Consider the following 26,932-nt stretch of genomic DNA (forward strand, 5'->3'; position numbering starts at 1 on the left):
TGGGACTAAAAAGAAAAAAACACAAGATGAGAGCCTGGAGGGCAAGGTTCCGATCCTGCTGTGCTTGCTCTTTGCTCTTATGTGGAGATGATTTTGACGTCAATGAGCACCAAGGATAACTTAGGTTTAGGAATGGAATATGGTGTATTACTGAGAATTATAAGACCTTAGTATTGGGAGCACTAAGGTGCTGGGTTTAAATAGGAATCAGATCGGTGTCTTAGTGTTGTAAGTGGGGATTGCAGAATTCCTGTTTTCTCTTCTGATTTAATCACATTTGAGCCATTTTCTGGTTTTTAAAAAACCCACGTGGATATATGTTCAGATATTCTTGTTTTACAGTTGTGTATGTGGTGCCAACAGCAAAAACACAGCTCTGAGAGAAAGTGGCTGTTGGAAGAGACGCTGTAAAGAAGGTAAAAGGCAAGCTGGGGGCTGTGACAGATGCTCTCTGCAGCTCAGTTTCTAGATTTTTCTTTTTTTTTTTTTTTGGTGGGGGAGCAACACTGGAGATTGAGCCCAGGGATGTGCCACCACGGAGCTACCTCCCCAGTCCTTTTTTAAGTTTTTGTTTTGAGACAGTGTCTTCCTTAGTTGTCCAGACTGGCCTTGAACTTGCTATCTTCCTGCCTCAGCCTCCTCCTAAGTTGCTGCTGTTATAGGCAGACACCATTGTGCTTGGCTTGGATAAATATTCTTTTTTTTTCTTTTGGTGGTGCTGGTAATTGAACCCAGAGTATTGCACACGCTAGGCAAATACTCTCCCACTGAGCTACATCCTCAGCCTGAAATAAACATTCTGTTAAAAAAAAAAAAAAAACTGAAAAATTCAACATAGTAGAAAAATAGGCAGAGGAAGCTAAATATCTAATAAACACGAAAAATGCCTGGCTCTAGTAATCAGGGAAATACAAATTAAAAAACAGTGAGACAACATTTTATATTCATTAGCTTGGCAAAAATCAAAAGTCTTGACAGTACCACCTGTTATCAAGTGAACAAAGGAGTCCCAGTTTTGCATCATCTAGTCTCTAGATGTTAAAGAGTTTGCTAGTGTCATCATGATGAAGTAGCCAGTAAAATTAGCACGTTTTATACACTTTTGTTGGAATTTGAAGGAAAGCTTGTCCTCTATAAATGACTTTTGGATATGAATTTGTTCTGTCATCTCTAGGGATTGCATATGCCTTCTATTGTTCACGGAAGTGAAGGCAGGAAGAAGGAAGTGAGGAGGGAAAGGTTCAAGGCCACACTGACCCATAGTAGAGGGTAGCTGGGAGCACCACCATGGCCATGTGTGAGTTTTCCACTAGGGCTGTCACACAGCAGGCTTATTCTCATGCAAGATGTCCATTTCTTCTAGATATTTAGAAGTACTTAATATATTTAAGAGTAGAAGTAGTAGAATAAAACTTTTATATGTAGCTCTAAAAAAAAAAAAAATAGGGACCAGCTGAACTCAGACTTCTGTGGGACTGTAAACAGGCCCCTGCTTCCCGGGAGAGCAATTGAACGATGCCAGGTGGAGCCCAGTTGCTGACTGGAAGCCTTCCTTCTGGTCAGACACGAGCTGTAGCCGCCTGTGCCAGCATGGATGAATAGTAGCAATGTTCAATTGTAAGAGTTTACTGTTAGATTCTCACCATTTTTATAAAGTTAATCTTTCAAAGCAATCCAGTAAGTAAATTATATAGGTGGTGAGAGTGGAAATGTGCAGGAAGGTACTAGCCATCTTAAGGCTGGCAAGTACTCTTGTAGGCGGGGAGTGGAGAGGACAGGGTCAGAAAGGAGGGCTTTGCACCAGAGGCTTCGCTGTTCAGAAATGTGGGGAACCCTGGGCTGTTGCCAGTTTGCATCTTTCTTCATTACCTCCCTCCTATAGGTACCGCCTCTGTTGGCTTGCTATCCAAGTTTCCTGGGTCTGAGCGTGTGGAAGCAGAGTAACCTGTGGTTGGTGACATGGGCTCTTGAGTAGGGATGTGCCTGGTTGTGGATTATGTACTCATTCCTGTGGTTGAGCATGTTGCACATGCCTAGCACACACTTAGGACGTGCTGAGCACCTACCATGAATGAGGGTGGTGTGTATTAATTAATGTCTAGCACGTGGTCAGTTCACAGGAGGCTGCCAGTGAGTACAGATGAATGCATGTTTAATGAACGGGTGTTCATAGATGGGATTTTCCTTCTGTCCTGCAACTCGCACTTCATTTACTAATACGCTTGCCGATCTTACCTGTTAGAGCAGACAGATCCATATACTTCCCTTTATCACATTTAACAATCTTGTTTAATTGGTAATATCTGTGACTTATATGTTAGTTTCTTTTTCCACATGATGTATTTTTTCTTTTGACTTCTTGAAGTTCTTTCTACATATTTTTAATATGCTTTATTATGTGTTTCATGGGGGTATGTGTATATTTTTCTTTGACATTGTTTTAGTTATATATCAAGTCAGGAAAAACTAACTAGGTTATGCTGCACTAACAGGCCATCCCCAGACCTCACCAGCTTAAATCACCAAGTCTGTCTTGCTCTTTGTGTAATCATGGGCAGATGGAGGGGCCTGCTTTGCTCTCTTTTCTGGAACATTGACTACAGAAAGATGGTCCTGAAGATTTCTTTTCTGGCAGTTGAGAGTTCTGGTCCATGCATCATCTTAGCCAGCAGATCCTCAGTGGAGGTGAAGTGCAGTGCCTCTTGGTGGTTAATGCACACGTCTTTAGTTAGGGTTGAAAAAGAACATTTTTTAAATCTGAATGAGACATTGACATTTTAAAATTTGCATACCTTTTTGTCCAATTTGCTTTTGGTAGTTCATAATTTTCTCATGGCTATGTAAAAGTTTTCAGTATATTAAATAAATGTCATGTTTTGTAGATAATTTCCCCCACTTTTTGTTTTTTGCTTTTTTTTCTTTGCATTTTCCCGTATGTAGTTAAAAAAATCTTTGTATATTCAAAATCTACCGGTCTTTTTTATGTCTTTTTTTTTTCCCTTGGGAAAGGCTTTCAAATTTCCTCTTAAGGAATCTCTTAAACTTCTTTCAAATTTATTTTGACTTATTATTAAATTCTTTGAATGTCTTTAAAAGATAATCTTGTTACTATTACTTTGAAGTTTTATGAGCCACTAAGTGCTAAGGTGGCTTTCAAACTCCGTGTCAGACACTAACTTACGTGTTAAATTGAACCCAGTCCCTCAGTGTTGAAAAAAAATACTTCCCTTACACTATGTAGAATAAGCACCCCTCTGTCCTATCTAAACCATGGCTTTTCTAAGTATTTTTAGATGCAGTTTTTTTTTTAATTTTGTTTTGTTTTTTAAACAAATTTCTTTTGTAAGAAACAGATGTGTTATAAGTCTTCAAAAGGTTTCAGTTTTTCGCTGTTGCCTCTTTCTCCTTTGCCTGTGCTGTCCACCTTTGCCTCCCACTCCCGCATTACTGAATGCAGTTTGAAGGCTCATTACTTCAGGGGTTAGGTCATTTCAATACGAAAGACGTGCCTCAGTACTGGGGAGGAGGGTTCCAGAATCCCCCTCACATACCAAAATTCATGGCTGTCAAGTCTCCTATTTAAAATGGTGCAGTATTGAATGTGACTTCCTGTATACTTAGCTCATCTCTGGATGATTTACAATCTTTTTTTTTTAATTGTTTTAATATTTATTTTCGGTGGACACAACATCTTTGTTTGTATGTGGTGCTGAGGATCGAACCCGGGCCGCACGCATGCCAGGCGAGCGTGCTACCGCTTGAGCCACATCCCAGCCCTGATTTACAATCTTAATACAATGTAAATAGTTGTTATACTACAGTGCTTAGAGAATAATGACAAGAAGAACAGTCTGAGTGTTCAGTACACACACACACACACACACACACACACACACACACACACACACATTTTCCACCCATGGTTAGTTGAATCTGGTGATTGTGGAACCTGCAGGTATGGAGGCATGTCTGTATTTTCAGTAAAATAGTTTTTGAAAGAAGAACGTAAAATCTTTTTAGTTTACTTCTTTCCACCTGGAAGAAAACTTATATAGAAAGATAACAGTAACAGGCCAAAACAAGTGTACAGTAATTCCACACAGCATATTTTTGATCATGTTTATTAGCTATGTGAAATGGCCTTTTGTGGGTTTTTTGGAAACAGAACAGCCATACCTAGGAGATAGCATGTCTTTCAGAATCTTTCCTGTAGCAATTGAGTGTGATCTTCAGACCATCTCTGGAAGCAGAGGCTGGGACAGCGCAGGCTCAGTCAGACTTGGGCTTAAGTCTTCCTTTATGTGACCTTGAGCTTGGTGCTTAGTTGGTTGAGTGGCTTGGGGTGGCAGCTCCCCGTTCTTGGGACTGAATGACGGAGTTAGTGTGAGGAGCACAGTGCGTGGTGGGTAGCGCGACCCGCAGCCCTGGGGTCCTGAAGGAGGACCTGTTGGAGGCGCATGCCTACCTGCACTCTTGCTCTTTCTCCCTCAGAATCCATTTGCCTTTCCAGCCCCACCTGATCTCAGCAACTAAGACAGATAGGATTTCTGTGTGGGGAAGTTTTACATTTAAGAACTTTCAGAGGAGTTATTGGAATTTTGGGTGTGTACGTCTTCTAGTCTCTCATAGCCAAGTAACAGATAATCTGGGCTTTTCCATCTGGCTGTCCTGCACATCTTGATAGGAATGACGCTGCTCCCTCTCCTTAGAGTTGTACCACTGACGACTGTCCCAGTCTTATTCTTCACAGGCAGTTACAAGGCCTGTGGGCCAGGGTTGCCTTCAGGAAGCCTCCCCTCCGCAGGGGGGTGGGCGCTGCCCTTTCCCTGGGTTTTCTAGGCCTTAGCACTGGATTCCTGCTCCAGCTGTGGACTGGGACTGTTCCTCATTCTTCCTGAGCAGGACCACATTCTGTGCATCTTCCTGTCTCCCGCATGGTTACCTGGGCAGTTAGTGGGTAAATGTATGAATTCTTAGGCTCCCTCCACACTGGGACTTAAATCTTCTCATCTATAGATAAGATATGGCTCTGGGGAGTTGTCAGCTACTCTCACCACGATCACCAGTGGTGGCCAGATCAGGAGGCTCCTTTGGACTTTTGACACTTGGCAGTGACCATGGCTGCTTGAGCATTTGCCCCCACCCCAGGACTATTCATTCTTATACTTCTGCTTGCTCCTCTGTTGCTGTTGGTGCTTGGCCTTGGGTGTGAGCTTTGCAGGTCTCTGGGATTTTGCCTAAGGTTTCCTGTCATGCTGAGCTGTGTTTGCAGGGTGCCAGCTTGTCCCCTGGGCACTCCCAAGCCAAGAACAGCTAAGATAGAGTCCATTTCCCCTAAACTGCCCTTGCTGCCCACCTTCTCCCCAGCATCCATCAGCTGTGAGCTGCCTTTCCCATGCTCTAGTCCCTGTCTAGCTACCCACCCTGACCCTCATCTTTAGCTCACTTCTCTTCCAGCAAGTCTAGGCCTCTGTCCTCCGGGCATTGGAGCAGTGGCGTCCTATAGTGTTCCTACATGCACTTTGTTCTTTTCCTTCCTATGCAGAAGCACAGTGCAAATCACATTTTCTTAAAAGAAAAAAAAATTGTCAGTGGTTTTTCAATGCTATATTTTATGGCCCCTCCCTCCCTCTCATCTCCATCCCCTGTTCATTTCTCTCCTGCACTTTTTTTTCTTTTTTCTTATGGTGCTGGGGTTGAACCCAGAGCCTGTGCATGCGAGCGAGCACTCTACCAACTGAGCTGTATCCCCAGCCCTTCATTTGCACTTTTAATCACTGAGTGCTTCCTCAATGTTGTAGGGTTCCCCCCTTTTCCTTACTGTCCAGCATGATGGTTCTCATGTCTTGAGGATTGTAAGAATGTGTGCACGGGTGTGTTTTAACAAAGACATTCGGGCACCAAAGATTTTGATTAGAGTAAGATCTGATCTCCTTTTCTTGATCTAAAAAGATGACCAGGATGCCCTGGAGCACTGTGAAGGCCAGCTTCTCTTCCCCCAGGAGAGTTAGTGCAGGGCTGCAACGCCTGGGCTCCCTCTGCAACACAGGTGCTCTTCCAGACTCCCATCTATTTTGAAAATAGATGGTCACAAAGATTCTATAAAATCCGTCCGATATGTCATTAGTTTTAAAATGTTTCTATAGTAATCATATATATATTTTTTTGAGTGTGTGTGGTAGTAACAATTGAATGGGGTGACGGGGGGGCAGCTGCCACTGTGCTACATCCCCATCTCTTCTTAAATTTTGAGGCAGGGTCCCTCTGAGTTGCAGAGGCTGGCCTTGTACTTGTGATCCTCCTGCTTCAGCCTCCCCTGTTACGGGACGACAAACCTGCGTCACCATGCCCAGCTTCACACTTTTTGTTTGTTTCTTTGTTTTTAATATTTTTAGTTGTAGATGGACACAGTACCTGTATTTTATTTATTTCTTTTTATGTGGTGCTGAGGATGGAACCTAGTTCCTCACATGTGGTAGGCAAGTGCTCTCCCACTGAGCCACCACCCCACCCCCCACACTTTGTTTTAAATTATATTACTATACACATATGGGAAGAGAGAGAAGGCTGAGGGAGAAGGAGGGAGGTTCCTCAAACAAAGGGATTTGGAACTCCCTACTGCTGTGGCCCAGCATTTCCACCTGTTGGTGACATTCACCCTCAGGCTTCTCCTTTACGATGTCCTTAACCACTATCTGCAGACTTTTTAAAGAGGCTGTCTAATATTGATTGAAATCCTGTGCACATGTTTCCTTTGTATATTAGATATCAGAATCACCCTGGGCGGGTGCTGGGCCTGGGCGTTTGTACGTGCCTATGGCTGCCCCTTGGGCATGCACGGCGAGGGACTTACAGGTGTCAGACCTTATTTTCTTCAACTCTTGGGTAGACGGTATTAAATTCTTTTTCTATTAATTTCTTTTTCTAAAATTAGGAAAGAAATTTCCTTTTAAAGAATTTCTTCAAAAAAATATCCTAATTTTTATTCAGAGATTTGAAAGAAAGAATTGATATATTTGGAAGTTTTTTTACTGTAAAAAGCTATGGAAGTACGAACAGTTTTTTTTTTTAAAGAGAGAGTGAGAGAGGATAGAGAGAGAGAGAGACAATTTTTAATATTTATATTTTAGTTCTCGGCGGACACAACATCTTTGTTGGTATGTGGTGCTGAGGATCGAACCCGGGCCGCACGCATGCCAGGCGAGCGCGCTACCGCTTGAGCCACATCCCCAGCTCGCGAACAGTTTTTAATATCAAGAATACTGACTTCTCTGATGTATTTTACTTTGGGTTTGATTTTTTTTAAATGCTGTTGGAACCCTTTAGGAGCACAAGCGCTGCAGCCTGTCCGGGACACTGGGCTCAGGCGGGTGTGTCGGAGCGCTGCGCCCCTCGGGGGCGACGTGGTGTCTGGTGCTCACAGATTGAGGGACACAGCTTCCTGGACATTCTGTGAGACTGTGCCTCACTAGAAAGAAATGGTGGGTTTCCTTGAGGCTCCACGTGCCCGTGAAGACCATGTTCGGAGCCCTTCTGTGGAGCTCCGGGAGAGAGCAGCCAGGGCCCCAGAGCCTTCGCCTCTCCTGGGGGTTTTGTGGTTGCTGGCCACTGTGAGGCCACTGGAGGTGCTGCTGGGGACTTGGGGAGGTGTTTCCCTGTGGCTTTCTGAAGGCCGCAGGTCTGTGGTCAGTCCTCTTGCTGTCCCTGAGACTAAGCCGCCAGGGCCCTTGGTTCACAGGCCCCACTCCCACTGCCAGGATGCCCTGGAGCACTGTGGAGGCCAGCTTCTCTTCCCCCAGGAGAGTTAGTGCAGGGCTGCAGCGCCTGGGCTCCCTCTGCCACACAGGTGCTCTTCCAGACTCCCGACCTGGGCCCATCTGACAGGTGCAGTGTGCACAGAGGGTGTCCAAGCTTGAGGTTCCTCCCTGGGCTGGCTGGATTTTTGTTTGTTTGTTTTTTAAACTGGAAGCTCTTAATTTTATGTAAACATGATGTTTTTGTCCTGATAATTTAAATGTACCATAAAATGAAAAATCAAGTCTGTTGCTAATATAAAATTTTGATTTTTCTTTACAGGTCAACTTTGTAGTGTGCCAACTCTTTGCCTTGTTAGCAGCCATTTGGTTTCGAACTTATCTACATTCAAGCAAAACTAGCTCTTTTATAAGACATATAGTTGCTACCCTTTTGGGCCTTTATCTTGCACTTTTTTGCTTTGGATGGTAAGTATTATTTTGATCACATTTAAATGAAGACTATTTGGATATATTTGAGAATTGAGCTGCTGAAGATACATTTAAGAGTTTTGTTCTTTTATTTGCTTATAAAGTTTTCTCTCAAGACTTAAAATTTTTATTTTTAATAGCAGAACAAAGAGTGGGGAGTGGGCTCTCACTCTTTGGTTGGTCTTAGAGAGGAATTTACTAAATTGTAACTTGTGAAAAAGGACAGATAAAAAAGGATGTAAAAAGACATTTTCATCTGGCTGGGTAGTTCTTTGCAGCATTTTGCAAATCTTTTATGCCAAGACCGAACATTTTAAATGGCTGTGGTGCTGGTGATGGTTTTCTTTCTCTTTTTTCTTTTCTTTTCTTTTTTTTTTTTGGTGCTAGTGACTTCTAAGAGTCTGGTAATGTCCATATTGAGAGAGCTCTCTTACCATTGTTTAGGTTCTACTGTTGGCAAAAAGAGTGTGCTCTTGGTGAAGAAAAGTTATTTATGATGGAGAGCTTTATTTACGTCCTTCGCGTGGGCCTGAGTGGTCCTTCTCTATGTGGTGAGCCCCTTCTCTATGTGGGCTACGTGAGAGCCTTCATCCAGAACAGCGCCTCCTGGGTGCCAGGGAGAGCATCTTAATCAGGTGGACTCTTGGTGAAGGGCTGCTTGGTGCTTCCCTCTGGTGTCCTTTCTAGGACACTTACCTTGCATGTCACTTGCTGATTGCTCACCACTCCAGGAGGAGTGCGGTGAGGTGGAAGTGCACCCGCGTGGTCTATCCCAGCCACTTGCCCCCACGGGGTGTGGCACCTGCAGTCTGATGACACTTCTGTTTGTTCTGGGATGATGTAGCATTCTGGAGTGTGTTGGTATTTCTTAGTCTAATTTTTGCCTCTGGCAATTGCAGGTGTTTCCTAGAAACTCATGAAAAGTCACTGAGGAATAATTTATTTTATTTTATTTTATTTTCCAGAGAGAGAGAGAGAATTTCAATATTTATTTTTCAGTTTTCAGCAGACACAACATCTTTGTTGGTATGTGGTGCTGAGGATCGAACCCATGCCGCACGCATGCCAGGCGAGCGCACTACCGCTGAGCCACATCTCCAGCCCCAGGAATAATTTATTGTATCCCTGCCTGCATGGCCCTGTGGCCAGCCTTGAGTCAGGGTGCTGTTTTGGGCATGCATGTGTGCAAGAGGAGGTGTGAGTTGATCTCCCAGGTGGATCCAAACATGGTCTTTTCCTTCCTTGATGACATCAGATTTGTGTCATCAAAGTTTTCTTGGATGAAATAATGGCATTAGCCAATAAATGGATGCAACTGGAGAATATTCTGCCAAGTAAAATAAGCCGATCCCAGAACCAAAGGCTGATACTAATTCACAACAAGAGGGTGGTGGGGGAGAATAGTGGTATTCAGGAGTGAAGGGGCAGGGGAGGGGACGTGGGGTTGGAATGATAGTAGAAAGAATCTGACATTATTACCCTATGTGCATAAATGATTTACGTGACTTGAGTAACTCTATATCATATATAACCAGACAAATGAGAAGTTATACTTATATATGTATGATGTGCTAAAATGCATTCTCATGTATTCTCATGTATAAGTAATTAGAGTAAATTTACAAAATGTGCTCTTTAGTATAGAAATTTTCAACCCAATGCTAGGATTGAAAGGGATTCAGATGGATGGGTTTGCACAGATTTGAACAGCCAGTAGGCATTTTCCCCATGGGCACTGCCACCCGAGACAGCTCAAGACTGAATAGGTAAACCTGAATGAGAGGTTCGAATTACAGGAGGAGTTCATGGAACACACTTTCAGTCTTGCGCTGCACATGTTCATCATCTTCAACTCTCTTCCGGAGTAAAGCCATCATTTCAACTAAGCCAGCTGCCTTCTGCTTCACCTGAAGAAACCCAACAGCAAACTTTGACTTCAGAAAACATACATCTTTAATTTTGTTTTAAAAAATCACCAAATCTTAACAAGCCCATCTTTCTAAGATTAAAAAGATTTTAAATTCCTGCCATTATGTAATAAAAGGTGTGCAAAACTTGGCGGGGCACATTCCATGAAAATTTTGAAGTGTATAGAATTGGCTTCTTGCTGAAAATCAAGTATTCAAGCAACTAGAATTTTCTTATATCTTTTTGACATTTGTTCCCTTAGATAAAATTGTCAGATTATAGATACTTCAACAAAAATAAGCCAGCCTGATTATGTGGCACTAAGGTAGGAATCTGGGGAGGGAAGGAGGAAGCCCCTTGAGCATCAGCAAGAGAAAGGATTCTTTCCCAGGATTCATACTCTCAAAATTGCTACATCTTTTCTAGAAAAACTATATAAAGTTGGTCTAGTAAGCTTAACAAACTCTAATCTGCAAAACAGGGTCAGCTGTAACAGTGCTGTCCAACAGAAATGAAATGTGAGCCATAGCCATTTAAAAGTAAAGTGAAACAGATGAACTTAAATCTGTATGACAAACATTAATGAGACATTTCTCCTTTTTTCCCCCCCATAAACTAAATCTTATAAATGTGTGTATTTTCCACCTTCAGCACATCTCCATTAGGACTGGCCACATTTATTTCAAGTGCACAATAACCGCACATCACTAGTGGCCCAGTTTTGGATAGTGTAGATCTATAAACAGACCAGCTTGAGGCCCTTGATAGCGTTAAAGTTAATATTTTACTTCGTTATTTTATTGTTAATATCTAAATCGTTAGCTTTTCTGTATGCATTGGTCAATGATACTATATAGTTGATATTAGTATATTAAGAATAAAGTGAAATAAAAAATGAAAAAAAAAGTTTTCTTGGGTAGAAACCAAGGCTTCTGGTAAATCATGCAATGGGGGAAAAATATAAACATTAATGTGTTTATATTTATTTATGTTTATTTATAAACACCCATTTAAAAAAGTTATTATGAAAAATTTTAAACACAGGAGTACACACTCTCAGTTGCCCATTACCAGCTTCAACAGGTATCAAACCTACCATTCTTACTTATCCCAGTTTATTTTTCTAGAGTGAAGTACATTCCTGCCTATACATTTTACACATAAGTAACTTGGGTTTTCAATATGTACTTGTAGAATGTTCTCATGAGGGTTGGAGGAGGTTGGCCAGGGCATATCACTCAATTTGTGGCCTGTGGCCTGTGGCAACAGTGGATGATGACGCTAGGGGCCCTGTAACATAGAGGTAGGGCCGTCAGGTCTCTGCTTCACTGTTCTTTACTGAAGAAGCACTTCCTTGACATGCAAGCTGCCTTGGACGCTTCGTAACATGGTGGCACATGATACCTGTCTTTAATGTTAGATAATTGCAAGGTTTTTTTGGTACTGGGCATTGAACCCACGGGTGCTCTACCACTGAGCTACATCCTGAACCCTTTTTAATTTTCAGAAAGGGTCTTGCTAAGTTGCTGAGGCTGACTGAAATTTTCGATCCTCCTGTCTCATCCTCCTGAGTTGTTGGCATATCAGCAGGCACTGCCATGCCCAGCTATGTAATCTTAGTATTTCAAGTTATATGTGATAATCAGGATTTTTAAAAATTGAGTTTTCCTTTCTTAAAGGAGAAATCCATTTTGCCCTCCTTCCTTTGGGAAGAGAGGTGTTGATGCCTCTGCATCATGTGTAAGATCACTCTTCGCTTGTTGAATTTAGCTAGTGAGAAGTGAAATATTTTTCTCATTTACATTTTAGCACTTTGTTTTTCAGACTTAAAGGTAATCATCTGCTACTGGTTTTTACAACTTCCTTTTGGAAGGACATACATTTGTACTCTGTAATAATTGATTATTTTACCTACTTCTGCTTGTTCTCAATTTTTTTTAAACTATCATTTGTAAGGTTTTTTTTTTTTTAAAAAAAACTGAAAATTAGTTAATAGTTAAAATCATTTAAATACCTTTGGTAACTGTATAGGGTAATGAAATGAAGCTTAGACTTTGAAGTCAGATAGACCCGATAAGGTCTGGGGGCCTTGCCTGTAGCGGTCTGACTTTGGACTTGTTATTTGACCCCTGTTAGCTTCACTTGCTTCTGTGTAAAGTGCAGTAAGTGATTATTCTGAGCACTAAAAGCCAAGGTGCTACAGCAGACGCTGTGAGCAGGGGCCATTACTCAAGGTCACTTATGTGTCACAGGTTGAGTGTCCCTTATCAGAAATGCTTGGGACCAAAAGTGTTTCTGGTTCCATAGTTTTTGAAATAGTTGAGCATCTCCGATCCACAAACCTGTCCTCTGGAATGCTCTGGAGGCAAGCCGTTGGGACTGAATTTGTAGATTACAAATGCACAAGCTGGGTTCCTGTCCATCTAGTTGGTGATCCAGATTGGAAATTTTTGTGCTTATCCAATTTCTTTGTTAGTGTTTATCATACAGTATTGGAGTAGTGTTCTTGTTTTATTTGTGTGTTTCTCTCTAGACTGGAAGCTCTCTGAGGCCAGAAATGGTGTCATCTTTTCTTATATTTCCAGTGTCTACCACAGTGGTTTTCAGAAAATGACAATTCAGGGGACAGGGGTTATAGTACAGTGGTAGAGTGCTTACCCAAAAACCTGGAGACCCTGGGTTTAATCGCCAACACTTCAAAATAATAATAATAATAATAATAATATTCAATAAGTAGTTGAAAAAATCAAATGTTTTCAGCCTTTTTAAAACTTGTGCTCTATTAAATAAATTTATGTCTATCTTTAGTGTGATTTGAAATTCAAAATAAATAACATGTGTTAGTTAAAAGCAAATTAAGGCTAGCTGGGTGTGGTGGTGCATGCCTGTAATCCCAGTGGCTCTGGACTGGAGGCTGAGATAGGAGGATCACAAGTTCAAAGCCAGCCTCAGCAATGGTGAGGTGCTAAGCAACTCAATGAGACCCCGTCTCTAAATAAAAAATACAAAATAGGGCTGGGGATGTGGCTCAGTGGTTGAGTGCCCCTGAGTTCAATCCCTTGTACCAGAAAATAAAATAAAGTAAAAAATAAAATAAAAATAGGGCTAAGCATGTGGCTCAGTGGTGGAGCATTTGCCTAGCATGCATGAGGCCAGCATGGTTCCATCACCAGCACCTCTATCAATCAGCCAGTCGGTCAATAAAATACTAATACAACTGAAGTAAAAAATAAATTAAAATTTGGGGAGAAAGCATTTATTTTCAAAGTGCTCACACAGCTGAAAAGATTATGATGCACATTCTACCTCAACCCGCCCCTTGAAGAATCAACCAGTGGACAGGTTGGCCAGAGATAACACAAGTTTTCTTGTTGACTAGAATACCAGCTTAGTTTCCTTAACTCTGAAATTATGAGGGTTGGTTAGAGAGCATCTTAAAATTCTTTTTCTAATTTTTTTTCCTAGAAAAGAAAACTTAAAAATTTCTTTAAAATTTTCTAATTTTTTTACTTTATTAATAATGCTTACTAGTTAGTTGGGTGCTTTCCCTGCCAGGTAACCCGGTCAGTGCTTTCTTGTATTCGCTCAGTCCTGAAAGACCCAAGTGGCTGTGTAGATCCGTTGCACCCATCTTCCTAATGAGGACAGGCGGAGTCGCAGGAAAGCACGAGGACGTCACAAGTGCAGTGACCATTCGAGCAGCAGCTGGTGCTGGATGTGGAGGTGCTCTAGACAGCTGCCCATGCGTTGCACTGGCAGGTCGTCAGAATGGCGATGCCAGGAGAGTGGGCACCTGAAAGTGACAGTGGGCAACATAGTGCTGCTTGAGAAATAAAATCATTGGCCTCAGAGTTTTCATGTCTTGTATTCCAAGGAAATTTACTCATAGAAAAGTAAAACTTTCCCCAAAGAATACTACAGCTTATTTTCTTTTCTCTTGTTTAAGATAAGTACCTTTAATGAGCTGTACTCTCAATTTTAAAAGCCCCTGAAAGAATCTAGCAGGCCCTTCAACCTGTTTGCTCAAGTCTGAGAGTGAGTTGTTGTGCTGGCAATAAATAGGATGTGGATGATTTTGAGAAGGGTGTGTGTTAATCATGCTTTTCTTTTAAGCCTCTTTATATTTGAATTTATACTCCTAAAGGTCTTCAGCCATCTCCTAGCGCTCTGACCACGGCAGCACTGCAGGCCAGCATTGTGTCCTGTGTGTGAGAGGCAGGAGCAGAGCGGCCTGCCTGGCCCAGTGGGCAAAGGGAGTTCCTCCTCTGTGCCTGCCTTTGTCCTTCTTCCTTACGTGCGGAAAGTGTGTTCAAATATTTAAGTAACTTTTCTACATCAGTGGTGGCAGTTATTTCATAATGATTAAGTTAAAAAGTGATTCTAATCATAGGTTTTAGACATTTATTAATACTTTAGTTGTACACAGTGATTTGAAATTTTTATCTTGAATTATTGATGCCACCAAAGGAGAAAGATTGAAAGAGGGTGCACGCACGTGCGTGACCTCAGTGATGGTGTGATGGATTTTAATCCCAGAGATCCTAATCCTATGTTGCCTGAATTTTGTGAAATGAATGGATAAATTCTCTCATTTGTTGATTTCTACATTAAGATATTAGAAAATGCTTCCATGTAAGCCAGAGTGTCTTGTAGATACATTACAGCAAATTATCAGATGACAAATATATTCTAAATTTATTAGAATTGTTTTGTGAATAGATTTGGGCATACTCATTTTTTAGTAAGTGCTAATACTCAGTACTTTTTGTTGTTTTGTGAGTACAGTTGTTCAACAGAGAAAGGCAGAGTCAAGCTAGGGTTGGAGAAGGCAGCTTGGGAACAGCGGATGTTGTGCAGGGCTCCCTTGAACGCTGCCCTTCACTCACTGGCTTGAGTAGGAGGAAGGCTGTGGTCCTTGAGCCACAGACCCCACCCTGCTTCCTGTTGCTGGGAGACATGGAATCCTGGGCCACTGAGTGTAGTGTTTAGGGGTTGGTTTCCAGCTTCTGGGGCTGAACATGGGACTGCTGCTCCAGTGAATTTTTGGCTTTGTAGGTTTTATTCCTTATTTTTTTAATCTGGGAATGTTCTGGGTTCTGTCTAAGTATTTGTTAGCTTAAGTTATTTGAGCTCGATGTCTGTGACTTCTTCTAACAGGACTCTTACTTTGTTACAGGTATGCCTTACATTTTCTTGTGCAAAGTGGGATTTCCTACTGCATCATGATCATAATAGGAGTGGAGAGCATGCACAAGTGAGTACTCAACTCAGAGAATTTTATTTGTTATACTAAAAATAATTCTGAATCATGATTCCTTAAGGGGAAAACTGCCGAGTTGGTGCTACGCATCACGTCCAGTCACTTAGAGTGCAGCTGCTCACCTCTGCATTGCTGGCATGTTAGAGTGGCTAGTTCTTTGATGTTCAGGACTGACCTGTGCACTGAAGGACCTTTAGAAGATCTTGGCAGCACCCCCCAAGTGTGACAACCATGAGTCCAGATGTTTTCAGATGTCCTGTGGTGCCATATTTCCTCTACTAGTCGATAGGTGACAGCAGTGAAGTGGGGTGGAGTGAATGAATTGGAGAGAGACTTGGGTAATTTAGAAGGGGTGGAAGATTGATGGGTAGTGCGGGTAGAAAATAAGGAAGTCCCAGCTTCCATACTTTACTCAAAAGTGGGGGTCATTTTGAGGATATAGTGCATTTCAAGTGGGTATTTATTCAGCCCCTAAAACAATGTTTGGTGTATAGTAAACACTCAATAAGTATTTGTTGAGTAAATAATGTTGACTTTAAGTAACTGGAGGCATGTAATGGCAGTTGGGTAGCTAGGTCTACACATATTGGGATCTGGATAGGAGGATTAGAGATATAAATTTGGAAATAGAGATATGTAAAAGGTACTTAATGTAAAACCCAGGGACAGAGCATACTAACAGTTCCTGCTGGAGTGTTCCATAATACCTGAAAAGTGATATATAACATTTGTCCATTATTTTTCAAAATTTGGAAACACAAATGTCTGCAAGAGTTTTGCACAATAAATCAGCCCAGCAGCTTTTGATGAGTGCTTTTCTAAGACTCACTTTATTTTGCATGGTCTGTGTTTACACTATTCATCACCCTTCTGTTGTGTTCTTCACCAATCAACGGTTAAAAGTTCTTGAAGTTTGAGTTAGTTTTTTTTTTAATATTTATTTTTTAGTTGTAGTTGGACACAGTACCTTTATTTTATTCATTTATTTTTATGTGGTGCTTTTTTATAGGATCGAACCCAGGGTCTCATACATGCAAGGCTGAGCCACAATCCCAGCCCTTGAATTAGTTTTTATAAGAGAAAAAAGAACATTTTGGTGGTGTTTTAGGTGAAGCAATCTGCACCTTTATGATCCTGTTTTTAAAACCTTGTATAGATGGCTGGTTCAAAGTAAAACTGCAGTACCCTTGATATCTGATAAAAACTAGCTGTATTTTTTTCATCTGGAGATGGTAGGAGAAAAACCAGATTACGTTACTGAAAACAGGATTTATGTGCTACTTACTTGCTAAAGCAGAAGTAATATGCCTTGGGGTTAGAAGGTTAGTTAATTCATAGCAAGAAAAAGGAAATTATTTCTTTTCTGAACCAATAGAAATCTGTGAAGTTAACTTTCTAGTACTTTGGATGAGTACTGTTCAATATGGTAGCCACTAGCTACATGTGGTTAATGTTAATTTAATGTAATATGTTAATTAAAACTTACAGTTCAGGTCCTTAGTTACACTAGTCCCATTTCAGTTGTTATACAGCCACATGTGACTAACATAGAGAACTTTTCTGTTATTCAGAAAATTCTATTGGATAGTGCTGCTTTAGAGACAAATAGTTGGGTAAAATCTTTATGGTAAGACAGATAGTTGTGTGTTTTTTCTTTATGTAAGTTTTCGGAGAGAAAATGATAGTTGTGTATATGTAACTGACATTTAGAACAGAATTCAGGTGTTGGAATCTGACACTGCTGATGGAACAGATTAGAATGAGTTGGGTTTTGCCATCTGAATTGTTATTAGGAAACAAATAGCAGGGGAATAATTAACTGGAAAAATGTGTGTTTTGATATTTTAAGGTCTCTTCTGTTTCATTTTATACCCATTTATGTTTTTGTGTTTGACTTTACTTTTTCTTTCTTGTTACTCATATATGCTTATTTAAGAAAATATTTTAGTTGTAGATGGACACAATGTCTATATTTTTGTTTGTTTATTTTTATGTGGTGCTGAGGATCAAACCTAGGGCCTCACGCATATGAAGGAAAAGCTCTGCCACTGAGCTACAACCCAGTTACACTAGATGGATGGGATTTGAACATTCTTATGTGTTGCTCAAAGTAATTGTCCATGTATTATACAATTCTACTTACATCTTTCAGTCTAGTTTTATGTGGTGTGCATATTTTTTGAACAGCTGGGTTTTAAATGTTTAAAACGAATAATTTGTACTTCTCCAAGTACTCAACAGTTTTAAATTTCTTGAATCTATCTGCTTTATAGTCTTTATGAGGTGTTTATTGTATCATTGTTTTCTAAAACAGATCCGTGTGTAAATTAAAATCTTTTGACACAATATAAGTTTGATTTTTTTTTTTTTGTAGCTCTCTTCATTCAACATTCATATACAGGCTGTATTATTCTGGTCCATATTAGGTAATTTACTTGTGAAACTTAACTTATTCTAATATTCAGTGTTTTTTTTTAATAGCCAATATTTTCAAATAAACTTTAAAAATTTTGAGGAAAAATAATTGAAAAGTTTAGGTGATAAAGACTAAGGAAAAATATTTAGGGAACAGAGTATTCTTACATATCTTATTAGTTAGTTTGGGCTTTTGTGACATAGTACCACAAACTGATAAAAAATGGAAATTTCTCTCAGTTCTGGAGGCTGAGCAGTCTAAGATCAGGCTCACAGATTTGGTCTGGTGCAGGCTGGCTTCTGACTCATAGTTATTGAGATTCTCTTTGTAACCTCACTTGGTAGAAGGAGCAAGAGAGTTTTCTAGGTCTCTTCTCTATGGGCATCAATTTCATGATGAGGATCCTGCCATATGATCCAATCACATCCTCAAGACTCCACCTCCAGATAGCCTCACATTGGGAATTAGGTATCAAGATTGACATTTAAGCAGTGATACAAACATTCTGTAGTGCTACACATTGGATATTAATTCTTCTTAATTTAAGAGAGTGCAATGTTTGCCTGATTCATACAGCAGACTTTGTAAAGGACCAAATAGTGAACTTTGGCTTTAGGCTTGTAAAACATATACACTCTACTGTTATAGATCAAAGACAGCCACAACAAATGAGCATGGCTATGCTTCAGTTATGTTTTATTTACAAAAGAGGTTGTGAGTTGAATTTGTTCAAACATGAAAACTAAGATTTTTAAGAGTGGGAAGCAGAGAGACTCTTTATACCAACTTAAAAAAATATGTTATAAGTTTGGTTTTTGCTAAATATAATTTTAAATGTTATATAGCAAAAATAGTGGACTATCTGAGCTTTGTTTATTAATGGCTCACTTTGAATTACTGTTCTAAACCAGATAATTTCCTAAAGAGATGGTGGAAATGTTTGCCTTCCTCTTGGTATAACTTATTTTGGTAGAAGGGAAGTGGAATAATGAGGTTAGAGCTGATATTTAACACTGAAAGTGAAGAATATGTTATTCAAAACAACAAAAAAGGAATATGGTAAAAGTAAAGGCTTATAAACACATAAATTGTTATTTTATTAGAGATGAACAGTCCCGCTGGGCACGGTGGCCATGTCTGTAATCCCAGTGGCTCAGGAGGTAGAGGTAGGAGGATCACAAGATCAAAGCCAGCCTCAGCAATTTAGTGAAGTGGTAAACAACTCAATGAGACCCTGTCTCTAATAAAATGCAGAATAGGGCTAGGGATGTGGCTCAGTGGTCGAGTGTCCCTGAGTTCAATCCCTGATACTCAAAAAAAAAAAAAAAAAAAGAGAGATATGACCAGTCTAATAGTGAAAATTTTAAATTGATTCACAATAGCATCAAAAAGAAGAATATGCTTGGGAATAAATTTAATGAAGCATGAGACAACTACACTGGAAATGAAAAGCACTGCTGAGTCTAAGTGAAGTTAGCTAATCCCCAAAAAAACAAATGCGGAATGTTTTCTCTGATATAAGGACGTTGACACTCAGTGGGGTAGGGAGGGAGAGAGCATAGGAGGAATAGATGAATTCTAGATAGGGAAGAAGGTGGGAGGGGGCAAAGAATTAGCAAGGATGGTGGAATGTGATAGACATCATTATCCAAAGTACACATATGAAGACTTGAAAAAAAAAAAAAAGAAAAGCGCTGCTGAGAAAATAAAGAAGTCCTAGATAAATATACCATGATAAATATACGAAGGTATACCATGTTCATGGATTGGAAGTTGTTAAGATGGTATTTTATCTGTATTTGATTAATAAATTCAGTGCATTCCTGTTAAAATTCTTACAGATATCTTTGTAGATGCTGACAAGATGATCTCAAATTTTAAGTGGAAACACAAAGGACCTGGGATAGCCCCTAAAGAAAAAGTTGGAGGGCTTACAGTACCTCATTTCAAAACTTACCTTAAAGCTCTAGTAATTAAAATAGTGTACAAAAGGTGTGGGGGTAGACATGCATATTAGCTGAGCAAAATATGATCAAATGATTATTGACCAAAGTCACTGTGCCAAAGGATTATCATTTCAATAGTGGTACTATGACATTTGAACAACACAGGCAAACAAATAATCTTTACCTTTACCTTAAAACACACACACACACAAATTAACTTAAAATACATTGGAGACTTTCATGTGAGACCAGAAATTCTACCATTTGTAGGAGGAAACATTTTTGACAGTGAATTAGGTGAAGGTGTGATGATATTAAAAACATGAACAACAAAAGGAAAATTGATGGTTTTGACTTTATTTAAAATAAAACAGTTTGATCTTCAGAAGACACTGTTCATAAACTGAAAAGGCAAGCCACAGACTAACATAAGTTTGCAAAAATTTATCTGGTAAAGTATTGTGACTGGGGGCTGGGGTTGTAGCTCAGTGGTGGAGTGCTTCCCTTGCATGTGTGAGGCACTGGGTTCAATTCTCGGCACCACATAAAACTAAATAAGCAAAATAAAGGTATTGGGTCCATCTATGCCTAAACAAAAAATATTTAAACATAAATTGTATCTGGAATATTTAAAGAATTATTACAGCTTCATATTAAGCAAACAACCCAATCAAGAAAGGGGCAAAAGGTTTGAATAGACATGTCATAAGAAAAGATAAACAAATGCAACATAAGCATATGATTACATACTTGGGATCATTGGTCAAACAAATTAAAACCACAGCAAGATACCACTTTACAGTCCCTAAGAAGCAGGTGTGGTGATCACACAGAGAAAACAGGACAGGAAGGTATAATGGGGCAGCCCAAGAGGGGAAGAGTTTGGCAGTTTTTTTAAAAAAATTAAGCACATATTTATCATACAGTTGAGTAATTCTGCTCCCACAGAGACAAAAACATATCCACATAGATGCTCGTGTGTGCATGTTCAGTAGCCGTTGTGTGCATTCACAATAGCCCAAATTGGAAACAACCCAGACGTGCAGGTCTTTCCATCTGGGCAGAGCGCTGCTGGTCAGTGAGCAGGAGCCTGCTACACACGGATGGCTCCTAGAACCTTCATGCTGAGTGGAAGAACACAGGCCAGAGCCCACGTGTGCGGAGTTTCTACAAAAGGAAGACTGTAATGAAAGAGGAAATTAGTGGTTGCTGGAGCTTGCATTGAGGATTGACTGAAAATGGAAATGAGGGAATTTGTGGGGGCGGGGGTGATGGAAGGATTCTTAAACCGAACTTAAGGTAAATTTACTAAAATCCATTGAATTTACATTTTATGACATGTAAATTTTACCTCAGTAAAGCAGATGAGAGGCCCTGGGTTCCTGCCCCAGTCCCTGCCTCCCCAACAAAAATGAGCATTATAAAGGGAATTACATACAGAAAGATGAATATTAAAATTGAGGTACCATTTGGAAATGTTTGTTTTAAGGATTTTTAAAATATTTTCTCATTTTAGCAAATTTAGAAATGTTTATGGGCATCCACATATTTCCTGAATTTAGTTATAAGAATGAAGGGTCAAAAATAATATTGACTCTCAAAGGGTGGAAACCTAGATGTTAGAGGGGAGACCTGGTAGCACCCATCTAGTGTTGGAAAGGAGAGGGTTTGTTTGGGCTTTGGATTACTCAGACAGGATTGGATCACTAGTTGAAATGTGAAAAGGCACATTTTTGGTCCAAGGAAGGATGACCTTGATAACAGTGTGATTTGTGGAATATTGCTTTGTCCTTGAGACATTTAAATAGATGCTTTGGGGACAGCTTGGTTTGAGTACTGTAGGGGACAGTGCCAGCTGCCCTCCAGATTCTCTTCTGAAAGTCATTCCAGATAAGCTGCAGTTGGAGCTTTCTGGAACCCCAGAATGTGAGATGTTTATGAGTGCCAGTACCTTTTCCCCCTCATACCTATAAAAAGCCCTAAATAAAGTTGAGAGTTCCCATAATTTCAATTTTGACTTTCTCCCTTTTCTCTGCCTTATGCCTCAGTTCATGCACTGCTGCTTTTGGATAGCAGTACCTCATTGTTTCCTGATGCCACCAGAACACATGGAAGGGGAGCTGCCGCCGGCCTCTCGCTCTATGACTGGACAACTGGAGCCAGGCCTGGGGGCTGGGGATTGTGGACTTGTACCCCTGTCCATTACTCCAGGTGTGCTCTTTTAAGTGATTTCATCCTGTGATTAACACTCATTCCTGGCTGTCACAGCCAGTGTGCCCTTTACCCTTTTTATGAAATGAAAAGCTGTTGCTATTAAAGGAATCACACATAGCAGCTAACTGGAGTCTTTCTAGATAATCAGCAGGACTAGGAAGTACAGGTCGGCTCTTCCTGTTGGTCTGGACATCCTGTTGTGCTTTAGAGCTATCTCCAAAGTGTGTACTCTCAGTTTGCCTGAGGAGAGGACTTGCCGCTCTTTCCTGACCTCACCTCTGCTCTTTCAGGGACCGTGCCTTGCCGAATTCTGGCTGGGCACAAATCATGAGCCACTGAAGCAAAACAAACTTTTATTTCCAAACTCCTGCTAACGCCACGCACGTGGCCTTCTCTGGGACACACCACACCAACTGGAAATCCCTCCTCCTGCACTTCCCCAAACAGTGGGAACTCTCCGGGAATCCCCAGGAGAACTCCAAAGTAGCAGGACAAAGAGATGGACAGCAGGGGTCTAATATACAATTGAATACACAGCTTAACATAACCATTATCATCTCAATGGCTCAACCACTCTGGCAAAAATGCCATGTTTCATTCTAACTTGGCTATGCTCTCAGCAGTGCCTCCTGGATGGTAGCAGCTGAGGTCCATTGGCCTGGTGGTCTCTAATTGGAGCTGGGGCCCAGAGACTGGGAGCTGTGTCACCTCCAGTCTCTGTTCCCTTCCATTCATCTGCCTTAGGACACTTTCTGCCCTGCTCAGCCCCTTTTATGGATTCCATCTAGCTCTGTCCTGTCCATTCCTTTTGGCCTCAGCGGTCACAGGACCTCTGACTCTGGAGCAGGGGGAGGTGAGTGATGGGATTTGCTGGGGCTTCAAGCTCTAGTGGCTTTGTCAGTGGGACAGGTTTCTCGGGTATGATACATAGGTGAGAACCAGGGTCACAGCAAATCTCTTGGGGTGCACGAATATCAGGCCTCATTTTGGGGGAAGATGACCTGGTGGTTTGTGGTGGGCAGGATTCCAGCAGGGGCTGTTAGTTGTGCAGTCAGTCATTTGTTTATTGACATCTGCATCTGTTCTTTTCACTAGACGACTTGGGACCCTTCCACGGGTGCCAGGCTGTCCCCCAGCCTCTTCCCTCAGGGTTGAGGCTGGGGGGAGGTGTGTGAGTGCACACTTTAAGCCTGTGCAGCTTAAAGTAGAAATGGCTGACCCACCCAGGAGCCGGGAGAACAGGGGCAGGGTGCTGTGAGTCAGGGCCTCAGCTGGCCAGAGTGGTAGCCTGGCAGGGCCTGATGCCAGCCAGTAGCCTGCGGGAGGGCCAGAGTGCAAGGGCTGGTGGTTTACTAGGCAGCCGATTGTAAGAGATTATGGGAAGTGTGTGTGAGTGTGAGGTAGGCACAGAGGAAAGGCGAGCTTGGGGAGGGGACAATGTCACCTCAGATCACACTTGTGAGTGCCTCCCTCTCTTGGGCTGAAGAGCATTGTGTAATGGTTCCCTGTGCTGTCACGGGAGAAGCAGATGCATCACATTCCTCATCACGCATGAGGAATGTAGACAGGCTGACTTCCTTTGTCTGGCATTTGTTTAGTGTATATGACTTAAAAACAGACACATGGCCTTTCTTATAGAAATATACGGTCTGGTAACGGACACACTCCCCACGTGTCTATTAACGTATAGCCCAGCTAGCAGCATTGAAAGGCCTGGTAGTAGGTGTGCTGTGCGTGCGTGCGTGCGTGCGTAGAGCTCCTCCAGCTGAGTGCTGGCTCATGGTCACACACTCCTGATTGAAGTTAGTGTGTATGTCACTCTTGGTCTGCCCTCCCCTGTGGATGTGGGTGAGTTGGGGCATGAACCCTTCACTCATACGCTGTTCCACCCCCAGGGCCTAGCAGCGTGCTTGGTACCTGGGGGACTCTCCATGAGTCAGAAGAATGCGTCCAGGCTGGAGCGTGCTTTCCCTGTCCTTGGCTGGCCACTTGGCCTTGTTCTCTAGGGTGAGCTGTCTTCCTGGGAAATTCTGTCTTCTTCCGCAGGAGCTTTTCACTGTGTTCTGTCTGGAGAGCCCTTCCTCCTCCCACCTTCTCTCTCACTGATCTTTGAGATTTTTGCCCTCATAGACTACAAGTTCTGTGACGTTGTCTTGTTTTATTTTCCGGGTGTGGTGCAGTACCTAGGAGATTGTATGTTCTCAGTTTTTACTGAACGAGTGGAACATGACTTCTGTGTGTCAGCAGACCTGTCAGGTAACCTCCCGGATCTCATTCTGTCCAGCCACAGCCTCTGCTCCTTGAGGACCACTGGCTCATCACAGGCCTGCCCCCAAGGAGTCTGGCCAGCAGTCGCTGCTCCTCCTGCCTTCCTCTGCACCCAGGAGCGCTCCCTCACCTGATTCTTGTATCTGAAGTGTCTGCTGCTGGGCTGTACTTCAGTTCCTGTTTCCAGGGGAGCAGAATTGGGAGAAGCAGTGGGCTGGGGTAAGGAAGGGGTGTGTGTAGGGAGCTCCCTACCTAGGCCATGGGAGAGGGAGGGAATAGCAATGGGTTTCAGGCACAGCGAATTGGCATTAGAAAGACAGGGCTTTGTATATTCTACTGTGCTGAAGAGGCTTTTGTGGATGGTCGTGGGAATCAAGGCACCTTCTTGTATTTCATTTTTTGTTTTTTAACTTTTCTATGGGAAAATTTTGAGTTCCAAAAAATAGTCTTGAGATGTTTGGAACACAGCACAAGGGAACTGCCATTGTTTCAGTCTAAATAGCAGAAATGTGGGCCATTAAAATGGAAGAGTGGAGAACCTTCTTTGCCATGAGAAATGGAACTGAAATATTTCTTTGTAATGTTGCAGTTGATTTAAAAAAAAAAAAATCTTTAGTTGCAGATGGACACAATACCTTTATTTGATTTGTTTATTTTATGTGGTGCTGAGGATAGAGCCCAGCGCCTCACAGTGTGCTAGGCAAGCGCTCTGCCACTGAGCCACAACCCCAGCCTGCAACTGGTTTTCAACAACACAAATTATGTAAAAAATGGGAAAGATGTAAGTATATGCAGTCAGTTGTGGGTATCTAACATGTTGCCCCCTTGTGGGGGATTATTCTGAGAGAGCTGCAGGAAAGTGGCTTCAAACCTCCCTTCAGGTGCCCCAGCTTCCCTCAGGTTGGATCCGTCTTTATCCTGTGACTAAAGACGTCCAGAAGCTCAGGGGTAGTGGCCGTGCGGTCCACACCTCTGAACTTGGTTGAGGGCGGTCGTTCATGCAGCAGTGCTTTTTGCGCTGACAGTGGTGTCAAAGGCAGCGAGGAGAAGGAGGGGTGACTGAGTCCCAGCCATTGACTATTCAGTGGAGTAAGACAGAAACGGTCACACTACAGGGTGAGTATTTTAAAATATTAGGAAGTAGTAAAGTGGTGTTTTCCTCAGAAGTCCATTTTATTGGTGTTAAAAAATCGGCGCAGCGTAGTAGGACAGGAGAAAAGATCAAACTCGAGCTTTGGCTTCCACAGGGTGGCCTTAGTATGGGTCTTAGGAGCACTGTTTTGAAGCCAGAGAGGAGTTGGGTTTCAAGCTCTGCTAGATTTCCATTAGCTTTGGGATGTGGCCTTCCTGGGCCTGCAGTGGACTCGGTGCCATGTGCAGGAGCACGGTGTGTGCACTGCATGTGTGGGTGGCTCCGTGAGCCCTTGCTGGGTAGAGGTTCGGCTACCAGGACCCCGGGTTTGAACTTCTGGATGAACTGTTCTCGGAGGTCATTCTTGGTATGAAGCATTTCTTTTCTGGGTCTTTTGGCTGCTTGTTGAAGGTGCTCATGCTGTCCTGTGACCCCCGTCTGTACCACAGATCCTTGTTGCTTCTCCTCAGAACATGGGCACCTTTTCACACTGTTGTTGAACACATAGAAGGTAGCTGCTCAGTACTTGAAATTATCTCTTTCTTGTCTCTTGAATGTAACTGTTTTCCAGATAGCATCTATGCTGGTGGCTTTGAGTGCCCTGTTTGATGGGTGGCTTGCAGTGAGGTGGCTGTCCTGTGTCTCTCTCCCTACTTGCTTTTCCCATCCTGGGCTCACTACAGAACAGTGGACATGACTGGCCAGTGGGTGGAGCTAGAGGAAGTAGGGGCCACCTTAGCTCATGTGGCCTTTTCTCTGCCCATCGTGACCCTGAAAGGCAGATAGCATCAGGGTCTGCCTCAGCACATCACCCATCAGGGCTGAAGAGGCTCCTACATTGCGGGTTCTTAGATAAACATGTGTCACAACTGCCTGGACTGTGTTAGGAGTGAAGGAGGATCTTGGAACTGTGGTCTCACAGGCAGAAGCCTGAAGCCATTTGAAAATTTGCTCTCATGAAGCTGATTAGCTGTGGTTAGTTGCTCAGCAGACCCTGAGGGGGACAGTATTACCTTTAGTGAGGACAATCCCATGAGACATAATAAAATGTGCCAGGAAAGAAAGTGGACTTTACGTCTTTTTCTTTTATACTATTTGTGCACCATATTTAAAAGCCTTTCAAAGGTTTGGAATAAAGGTACAGGTACTTTTGGTATTCCTGATACTAAACTAAAACTGTTAGCAGTTCTAAAATTGATTTGTAGTCTCATCTTGTCCTCATGATTGTTGCTATTCCAGCAGTTCTGTGTCTGCCCTGTGTTTGCATCATCATTCTATCCTGTTAACGATCCTCAGAGGTGGGTGTGGAATACCATCTCACCAGAAGTGGGCATCAGTGGTGGCTGAGGTTGGAGCCTGATTCCATGTGGCCTGTGCTGTCCATCATTGTGCCATGTTAGTTTTAATATTAACTGTGATTATGAAAACATGTTCTTCAAAAAATACCCTAATTGGCCCTGTGGGTGCACACCTGTGATCACAGCTGAGGCAGGTTTGAGGCTCACCTGGGAAACTTAGGGAGACCCTGTTTCAAAAAAAATAAAAAGGACTGAGATGTAGTTC

At 42.0% G+C, this 26,932-nt stretch overlaps 1 protein-coding gene across 6 annotated transcripts in view; it reads left to right on the forward strand.

Moving 5' to 3' along the window:
- The window catches only part of Mboat2 (membrane bound glycerophospholipid O-acyltransferase 2), a 132,394-nt gene that overhangs the window by 37,478 nt on the left and 67,984 nt on the right, over window positions 1-26,932 (forward strand). For 3 of the 6 annotated variants that reach the window (XM_078029704.1, XM_078029705.1, XM_078029710.1), the window contains exons 2-3: window positions 8,077-8,222; window positions 15,310-15,387. The exons of 1 other annotated variant lie outside the window; for it this stretch is intronic. In XM_078029704.1, coding sequence (XP_077885830.1) covers window positions 8,077-8,222; window positions 15,310-15,387 — 224 coding nt within the window. The remainder of the gene's footprint in view (window positions 1-8,076; window positions 8,223-15,309; window positions 15,388-26,932) is intronic. 2 more of the 6 variants (XM_078029706.1, XM_078029708.1) reach the window with 1 other exon arrangement.

This window comes from Ictidomys tridecemlineatus, chromosome 12, assembly GCF_052094955.1.
Source record: "Ictidomys tridecemlineatus isolate mIctTri1 chromosome 12, mIctTri1.hap1, whole genome shotgun sequence".
Lineage (NCBI taxonomy): Eukaryota > Metazoa > Chordata > Mammalia > Rodentia > Sciuridae > Ictidomys > Ictidomys tridecemlineatus.